Source organism: Hibiscus syriacus, unplaced genomic scaffold (assembly GCF_006381635.1).
Source record: "Hibiscus syriacus cultivar Baekdansim isolate YM2019G1 unplaced genomic scaffold, ASM638163v2 tig00110377_pilon, whole genome shotgun sequence".
Lineage (NCBI taxonomy): Eukaryota > Viridiplantae > Streptophyta > Magnoliopsida > Malvales > Malvaceae > Hibiscus > Hibiscus syriacus.
The window spans coordinates 198,459-208,183 of record NW_024062711.1 but is presented as its reverse complement, the minus strand read 5'-3'; the positions used below and the strand labels follow the sequence as shown (position 1 = coordinate 208,183).

The 9,725-nt window shown below is 31.8% G+C and overlaps 1 protein-coding gene across 1 annotated transcript; it reads left to right on the top strand.

The window, feature by feature from the left end:
- Nucleotides 1-8,405: 8,405 nt before the first annotated feature.
- On the top strand, nucleotides 8,406-9,521 carry LOC120121615 (receptor-like protein 44). The gene has a single exon (XM_039140939.1). It carries the CDS (start codon nucleotides 8,457-8,459, stop codon nucleotides 9,258-9,260), a length of 804 nt encoding a protein of 267 aa, XP_038996870.1. The 5' UTR covers nucleotides 8,406-8,456; the 3' UTR covers nucleotides 9,261-9,521.
- Nucleotides 9,522-9,725: the final 204 nt, after the last annotated feature.

Below are 9,725 nucleotides of genomic sequence, written 5' to 3'. Positions count from 1 at the left end.
TTTGAAACGAAGTGATAGTATTGCGCATAAACAAGAGTATGTTTATGATAAGGGTCTACAGTTAAGTTGGAAAGAGTTAGCATTGGCTAACTAGAGTATATGATAAAAATGTACTGGAATTATAAGATTATAAGATATTGTCAGGATATGATAACTAAATCTGCAATGGATCTGGATACAGTTGCATATTTGGATCATAGTAATGTGGTATAGTAAAGGAAAAGGAAAGTAAGAATTTGTATATTTAAGTAAAGCTGAGGATTGATAAGAAGAGTTTGAGAATGTGTATATGATCAGATTATAGGACACAGGAAGTCAGAATGTTGAGTTTGAGCAAAAGAAATTTCAGGATGTATGAGAATAGAGGTGAAATTGATAAGTTGAGTAAGCGAATTTTGAGATAATTTAGATTGGAAAGGATGTATATGATTGGTATAATAGGGCTTGTGCCCTAGATTGAACAAAAGTTATTATCTAGTCAGAGTAAAGGTGCTAGAGTTATAAGATTTGAGGAAAGATAAAGTGGAGTTAATCAAATATGATATGAATCTGGATGGTTATGTATCTTGGTCATACCGATATGATGTAGGCAAAGAGATAAGCATTGGTATGTTTTAAAAGTGGCTTTAAAGAAGAAAATACAATACAAGAGATGATAAAGAATAAATCGGTAGAAGAAATAGAGATATCAAAGTTATGAGGATGCAATGAAGATGGTTACACAGAGATAAAAATAAGTGATAAGACAAGAGTATGTGAACATTGAAGGAAAGATATGATTTGTATATAAGAAGATTTTGATAATAAAAGGATAAATGGATAAAGAAATGAAAAGATGATGTTTAAATGAGTAAATATGATAAAGGGTTATAAGGAAGTGCAAATTATAAGTTTGATTAGAAGTAAGAAAAGTATGTAAGGTTATATGAAGAGATTATGTGTATCGTAATACAGACAAGGATAAAAGAATGATTAAAAGTTTGGATTGTGGTGAATTAATTAGAAAATGAGGAAAGAAATGAATTGATGATTTTTTTATTTTTAGTGATAAGAATTGATGTTACTGTCTACAGGATAAGTAACATTATATGAATGGAATCAGAGTTATGAATTTGAAACAAATAGATAGTATTGTGTATAAGAAAGAGTGTGGAGATGATAAGGATTTGTACTTTAAAATGAAAGAGTTAGCGTTTACTAACAAGATTTTGTGATGAATTGTATTATATAGTTGTATTTTGATTACATAAACGTGATATAGTGAATGAAGTGAGGATTTGTATGGAAGTGTAAATGATAAGTTCGATATAGAAACACGAAAAGTGTGCAAGGTGATGTGAAATATTGTTGACTCCTTAAAGTATATGTTTAATCACAATTGAAGAAGATTTAAAGTTGTGTTTTGGTCAAATGATGACGAATACAAGTTGGTATGGTTATAAGGTAATTAGAGAGTTATGAAGAAAGATGGATTTATGATATAGAGTGATGAGATGGATGTTACTGTCAACGTGATGATAACATTATATGGAATTTTAGAAAGGTCAAAGGAAAAATGCATAATCGAATGAGAGAAAAGACAACAATGGATTGGTATTACTGGTTATGTTTATATTATAAGCAACAGAAGATGAATGTATAAACGAAAAGATAGTTGGAAACTAAAGGATTGAAAAGTAAGTTTCTGATGATGACAAGAAAGAATAAGTCAGGGCAACATAAGAACATTAGAAGATATGTTCTTATTAAGATGTGCAGTGAAAATTCGAGGACGAATTTCTTATAAGGAGGGGAGATTTGTAAACATCCTCCATAGGGTTAGTGATTAAAGTGTAAGATTTTAAAATGTCAGTGATCAAATTCAATTAATCGAAAAGTGAAGGAATTAATTAAAGATGTTGGGTAGGATGAATTATTAAGTGAATGAGAACTAAAAGGGTAAAAGGGTCATTGAGCAAAGGTAATAAATAATAGATAATGGGTATTATAATATCCAAGTGAAAGAAACAAGAGTTTCCAGATAACTCTTGATTCTTCTTTCTTCTTCAACGTGAAGAGCCCAAGCTAAGGTGAGTTTTTTTAATTATGGAAGCCTTAAGAAAGATTATAGAAGGAAAAAGAGTTGTAGAAACTCAAAGAATTGTAAGTTAAGGGAGATTAAAGGTTAGAAGCCATTGAATGAAATATTGGATTAGAGGTCATAATAAGAATTTGAAGTTGGATTTGACTTGTTATCAAGCTAATTAAGAAGTATAAGGTGATAGAATTAAAGTTAGAACATGTTGGTATTTGAGTATGTCTTGAATATCATGTAAAATATAGGATTTTGAGTTAGGAAGTGATTATGGAGTAGAAATGAGTTTAATTATGTGTATGAAAGTTAGGAATATTAATGGAAGTGAAGTATGAGGTTGGAGCTGAAAATGAAGGGATTTTTTCGAGTTCAAAAATGTAATTATGGGCTAGGGTAATCGGTACCCATTCAGGAACCGATACCCCTTCAAGCGAATAAATTTCCAGATGTCATGGGGGAACCGATACCCCCACAGGAGGGAACCGATTCCCCCTAAAGGAAAATTGTAAATATTGGTTTAATAAGTTCGCTTAAGTTGCTAGTATCAAATTATAAGGTGTAGGTATCTAATAATTGTCTTAAAATGTATAATTATGTAGATTCAGAGCCTAAACGAGTTCCGGAATCATTGGCAAGTAAGATCGATAAAAGGGAAGATAAGAGATTGGAATGGACTAGTGAGGCCAGGTGAGTGCATACAAGTTAGTTTATGATGTTTAATGAAATACTTGCGACGAGTCTATTTCCTATATTATAATGCATTAATTATGATCATAGGCATATGTTTGATTTGGGTATATGTGATATTACAATATGTGTTAAATGATTGTGTGAATACATGTATTGTGATAAGTATAGGAATTAATATGAATGGTCTATATGATTGCATGTGAATATGAAATAGGTTATATGATAAGTGGCCATACATGTTAATAGTATAAGTGATAAATTATAAGAATTTATATAATAGATTTATATGACTATATGAGAAAGGTGATGAGTTAAATAAGATTAGACTATAGAGTAATATGAGAATAATATATTAGTGAAGGGAATTGAGTATAAATGATGATACCAAACCATAAGATAATTATTTACTTATAGGATAATATGATATTATGAATATAACATATAACTTTATGGAATTGGTGTTATGATTTAGGTATGAAATGATCTATGCGTAAGTAAATTACGTGATTATGTGACTATGTGTGAAATAGAGTAAACTAGGTAAGTATAAGGTATGTAAATATATGGCTATGGAACAAAATATGTAATAACACAATGTTATTTGATTTATGATTTTGATATGTGCATGGATACATGAAATGGATATAGGTATTATATGTTACATGATTATACGCATGTGTGATATGTGCTATGAGATATGCCCAATGTGAAATGAAATAAGCCAAGTGACTATATGAAATATGTGAGATATGAATATAAAATCATATGAGAAGTAAAAAGAATTACATGAAAATAGACTAAGTGATTACATGTATATGTGAAAAGAAGCTATGAGCTTATATGAACATGTGATATATGGAATACATGGTTACACATACATATGGTATGGACAGAAAGAAATGACAAGTAATGTGAACTGTTAAATGACAATGCCCATGTTATGTGTCATGAGAGCTAGGGGTATAGTTGGCATGCCAAGAGTCGAGGGTCTATGTGGTCCTTCGGGACATATATGTATTCTTTGGAACATGTGTGAAGTCTGGTGAGACATACTTGATCCCTAGTATATGTATATGATTTTAAGGAATGATATGTGGTCCTTCGGGACATTGTGGTCCTTCGGGACATATATGTATTCTTTGGAACATGTGTGAAGTCTGGTGAGACACATACTTGATCCTTGGCATATGTATATTCTTAAGGAATGATATGTGTCCTTCGGGACATTGTGGTCCTTCGGGACAATATGTATTCTTTGGAACATGTGTGAAGTCTGGTGAGACGCATACTTGATCCCTAGTATATGTATATGATTCTAAGGAATGATATGTGGTCCTTATGGGATTTATATGGCACTACGGTACAATTCTACGCGGCACTACGGTGCAATTCTATATGGCACTTCGGTGCATTTATATGAGCTGTGGTGACAGCATTACTGCACAACCTCCATAAACTCACATATCTATAGTTCTCACATATGTACATGGGCTAATCAAGAGATATAAACAAATATATGTTAGTGATATGATAAATGTTATAGAAATGATATGATGTTGTGTGTGTATAGTGTTTGATTGAAAAGGCTAAGCATAAAAGTATGTGATTACATGATGAACTGTTAATGATGAGTTATGTGTATGTATGTATTTACTGTAATTAATCTGATATGATTTTATATGATACGAAGAAAACATGTAATTTGGTATAACATGATAGAACAGAACATGCATGTATTGATATATGTTATAAAGAGCATTATAAGTTTTTATGCCTCACTAAGTCTTCGACTTAGCGTGTGATTGTTTCACACGTAGGTTTCGAGAAGAGTAAAGAGTAATGCGGAGCAAGACAGGTCAGTTCTCCTTACCAAATGTCAGGTCAGAAAATATATGTACTGTTTATAGAGTGTAGTTGGCATGTAGTCTAAAAATATAAATTGTATGAACTCTGATATATTTTGTAAACGTTTTGAATAAGTTAAATGTTATCAAAGTTTTTAAATTACTCACTATTTTATACGAATAAATGTTTGAAAAGTAAATGTGACACTTCGGACTCGTATCCGAGTCGGATACGGGTTAGGGGTGTTACACCTAGGGCGTGGTATGATAAGATTGCTGAATTTCTAACGAAAAGTGGTTATTCAGTAACACCTGCAGATTCTAACTTGTTCGTCAAAGTCAATAAAGGTAAGCTAGCTATCGTGCTAGTCTACGTGGATGACTTAATCATAACCGGTGATGATTAGACAGAAATTCTTCAGACAAAGGAGAATTTATCAGTTCGTTTCCAGATGAAGGAACTTGGACAACTTAAGCACTTCCTTGGTCTAGAGGTTGATCGCACACACGAAGGAATATTTCTATGTCAACAGAAATATGCTAAAGATTTGTTGAAGAGGCTTGGAATGCTCGAATGCAAGTCAACTTCAACGCCAATTGAACCAAATATCAAAATGTGTGCACATGAAGGAAAAGATTTGGTAGATGCAACAATGTATCGACAATTGGTAGGTAGTCTGATCTACTTAACCTTGACCCGACCTGCCATTTATTATACAGTTGGTGTGATGAGTCGATATATGCAAAATCCAAAGAAGCCTCATTTGGAAGCAGTTCGACGAATATTGAGATATATGAAGAGTACAATTGACTATGGTCTTTTGTACAAGAAAGGTGAAGACTACAAGTAGTTGGTTATTGTGATGTTGATTATGCAGGAGATCATGATACCAGGAGATCAACAACTGGGTATGTGTTTAAGCTTGGCTCCGGAACAATTTCTTGGTGTAGCAAGAGACAACCAATAGGTATCATTGTCAACCACTGAAGCTGAGTATCGAGCAGCAGCAATGGCAGCTCAAGAAAGTACATGGTTGATACAGTTTATGAATAATCTACATCAACCAGTAGATTATGCAATTCCTTTGTACTGTGACAACCAATCGGTAATTCGGCTGGCGGAGAATCCTGTTTTTCATGCAAGAACTAAACATGTGGAAGTACATTACCACTTTGTTAGGGAAAAAGTTTTTCAATAAGAGATTGAGATGAGGCAAATCAAGAGAGATGAGCAAATTATTGACTTGTTTACAAAAAGCTTGAGTGTTGGAAAGTTTGAGCATTTCCGTCGTCAGCATGACGTGATTCAAAGAATGAAGGCTAACATTGAGGGGGAGTGTTGAAAATTCAATATTAGCCTAAATAAATTCACACCTAAATTAATTTGATGTCATTGCTTACATTAATTTAGTTTTGATGTCATTGCTTACATCAATTTAGTTAGGTGAAAATTAAATATTTTTCTCATGTTTTAATTTCAATGGTTTAGATTATTTAGTGCTTATTTTAATGAGTGATTTAGATTGTTTCTTGTAACCTATAAATACCCTACTTGTATTTGAGTTTTATCATCCAACAATCAAAGCTTAATTATAAGCATTTGAAAGCTTTCTTAAGAGTTCTTCCCTTTTACAATTTTGTGAGATTATTCTAAAGAGAGTTTTTTTTTCTTCTCAATCAATTAGAGATTTTACTCTATTTTTTATTCAACAAAACAAGTTGTGACGGGGTCTCATGCTTGTACATAAACTTGATTTTCAAGAAGTAATATATATATATATATATGATGGAACAAGGCATCGATTTGAAGAGTTTTGATTTTTATGAAATATAACACTAGGTTCCAAGGGTTTCGGTGTAGGGACTTATAAAATGGGTTATAGGGTTTTGTAAACACGTATATATAAATAAATGTAAAATTAAAACCTCATGTAATGAAAATAATGATAAATATATAAAATAAGCAATAAAGATAAATAATAAGATCAGAAAAGAAAATATAGAAGCCGGTGGAGTTTCAATGAAATTTGAATTTCAATTCTATTAATGGATTAATCACAAAAAGAGTCTCCAAAAATTTTAAAATTTATAAAATTGTTTTTAAACTTTTCAGAAATATTCTGGAAGTGAGATTTATTTAATTTAGTACCAAAATTAAAATTAAAACTAATAAAAATTCTGAATCTTCCAGATTAAAATATTAATCTCGATTTTGAGTGTGACAAATCACCGATAAAAGAATGTGTCAAATTAGTCACTACACAAGCTAATTAGCTTATGTTAATTCTAGTTTTTATTTTGAGAAAGATTAATTTATTTTATTTTGGAGCTAAGGATAATAAGTGACATTTTTTTTCTGGAAAAAACTTCATTTATTCATAGAAAAGCTTAAGTTAGTTAGAATTGATGTTCAATGTTCTATTTAATTCAATTAATTTTAATTAATTCAATTTTCTTTATTAATTCCTTTTAAACTACAGTTAAGATGGTTTTGTTCATTGCTAATCGACTACTAAAATTCATAATAAAATTGATTTATTATTTATCACTTTTCAATATATTTACAATATATAAATAAGTGGTTATTTGACCAATGTTTATCGGTTCTATTAGGTTAATTTAGACCATGAATGTCGATGGATTATATTATTTTTAGATAATGTCAGTTTAGAAAAACCTATCGGATCAACTGGCTTAGTTGTTTGTTCACCCCTTACTCATATAAATACCCATTTGTCTTGTTAGTTTCAATTCTAATTTAAAATTTTAATTCAGCTAATTTAAATATAAATATGATTCAACTTAATTTTAATTTTAAATATATTTTTAATATTTTAATTAAATATTTTTCTCAAATTAGTATCTATTTTTTATTCTAAGTCTGTACCTAAAATAAATATATTCTCCAAGTCGATACCCATTTTTTTTACTCTCAAACTAATATTTAAACTTTAATTTCATTCATTGTATGGATCCTTTTATTAATGATTTAACTTTTAATAAAATGATGTAAAATTTTATTAAATTTAATATTCATTTTTAATACATAATTTTCAAATTTTATCAAACACCTAGACTTAAATTAATCCTATCACTGAAGGTTGAATTAAAAATATTAATATGCAGAGCTATGTATAGTTTCAGGGCCACTGCCCCGCAAATTTTTTAATTATTAAAAAATATCTGAAAATAAATACCTATTTAGACTTTCAAATTTTAATTTTCTTATTTTTTATTATTAATTATACTTAAAATCCTAACTTCATCCCGTTAATAAAGGATTTCCAACTTGATTATCTGGTTCTTTTATTAATCTATAAGGTAGTACTATTTAGAAAATTTTAATTGATTAATAATGAATTAACATAAATTCAAAATCAAAATCTTTAAAAATAACACTCCATTTCTCATTGATATTGTTATTTTTATATATAATTAAAAGTAAAGGTGTATATGAATAATGAAGCCAGATTTCCATTACTCCTAGGGCTCTCTGTTTAGCTTTCAATTTCATTAAACACTCTTTCACCAAATCCCGTCTTCTTGAAGTCCACCCCCTTTTACCCCACCACCATTTCCTCTCTGTCCTTGCTTTATTAACGTTTCATCTTCATAGCCAAGGCCAAGCTCATCAAAGACCAATTCCTTTCATTAATGGATGTGAAGCCAGATTTCCATTACTCCTAGGGCTCTCTGTTTAGCTTTCAATTTCATTAAACACTCTTTCACCAAATCCCGTCTTCTTGAAGTCCACCCCCTTTTACCCCACCACCATTTCCTCTCTTGCTTATTAACGTTTCATCTTCATAGCCAAGGCCAAGCTCATCAAAGACCAATTCCTTTCATTAATGGATGTCTTAATTTTCTTCCTGCTAACCTGTGTATCACTTCCATTGGCCACACCAGATCCCAACGACGAGACTTGTTTAACTCAGTTAAGCCAAACTTTGAAAGACCCTTTAAACAACCTGCGAAACGGGACCAAATCCACCTTCGCAAACCCTTGCAGCGGTTTCACTTCTTATCTCCCTGGTGCCACTTGTAACAACGGTCGAATCTACAAGCTTTCCCTTACCAGCCTCTCCCTCCAAGGTTCCATCTCGCCTTTTCTCTCCAATTGTACCAATCTTCAGTCGCTTGACTTGTCTTCAAACTCTATATCAGGCCCCATCCCTCAAGATTTACAATACCTGGTCAACCTGGCCGTCTTAAACCTTTCATCAAATCGTTTACAAGGAGAGATCCCTCAGCAGCTTACGTTGTGTGCTTATTTAAACGTCATTGATCTTCACGAAAATTTGCTTACGGGTCAGATCCCTCAAGAATTAGGCCTTCTGGCACGCTTGTCAGCTTTTGATGTCTCTAACAACAGGCTTTCAGGGCCGATACCAGCTTCCTTAGGGAACAGAAGTGGGAACTTGCCGAGGTTCAATTCTACTTCTTTTCAAGGAAACAAGGGTCTTTATGGGTACCCTTTACCACCTATGAAAAGCAAAGGCTTGTCTGTTTTGGCCATTGTTGGAATCGGATTGGGAAGTGGACTTGCTAGTTTGGTGCTTAGCTTTACTGGGGTTTGTATTTGGTTAAAAATTACAGAGGAAAAGACGGCAGATGAAGAAGGCAAGATGAGTCAGTTCATGCCTGATTATTAAAAACTTCCATATTTGATTTAACACGCCATTGAAGATTGCTGAGCTAATATTGAAAGATTGATAATCCCAGGTATGTTATAATTCTTCTTCCTTTCTCAATTTCGGTGAGGATTTTGGGCTAATCACTTTTGACGAGTTTTTTTGGGGGAGAGATTCTTTTTTTTTTTTTGTTAGTTTTCTTCTTTTGGGAGATTTTCTGTGGTATTTGATTTTCATTAACGTGTATGGAGTAATTCAAGCATGGGCCTGTTCGTTTTCAAATTTCAATCTTGATCTTTTTTATCCATGGAGTGCATGGTTTGATGGAACTGCACGGTTGAATTATGCTTGTGGGTGGCAATGACATTAGAAAAGAAAAGAAGAAAAGTATAGATAAAGAAGAAAGAAATTGGGGGGACCAAGGTGCTTGAAAAATACTGAGGACTGAAACACGGTTGCATTTATTAAAAAAAAAATGCACTTTAA

Coding starts and splice junctions, on each gene's coding strand:
- LOC120121615 (XM_039140939.1), top strand. CDS start 8,457: ATGGATGTCTTAATTTTCTTCCTGCTAACCTGTGTATCACTTCCATTG.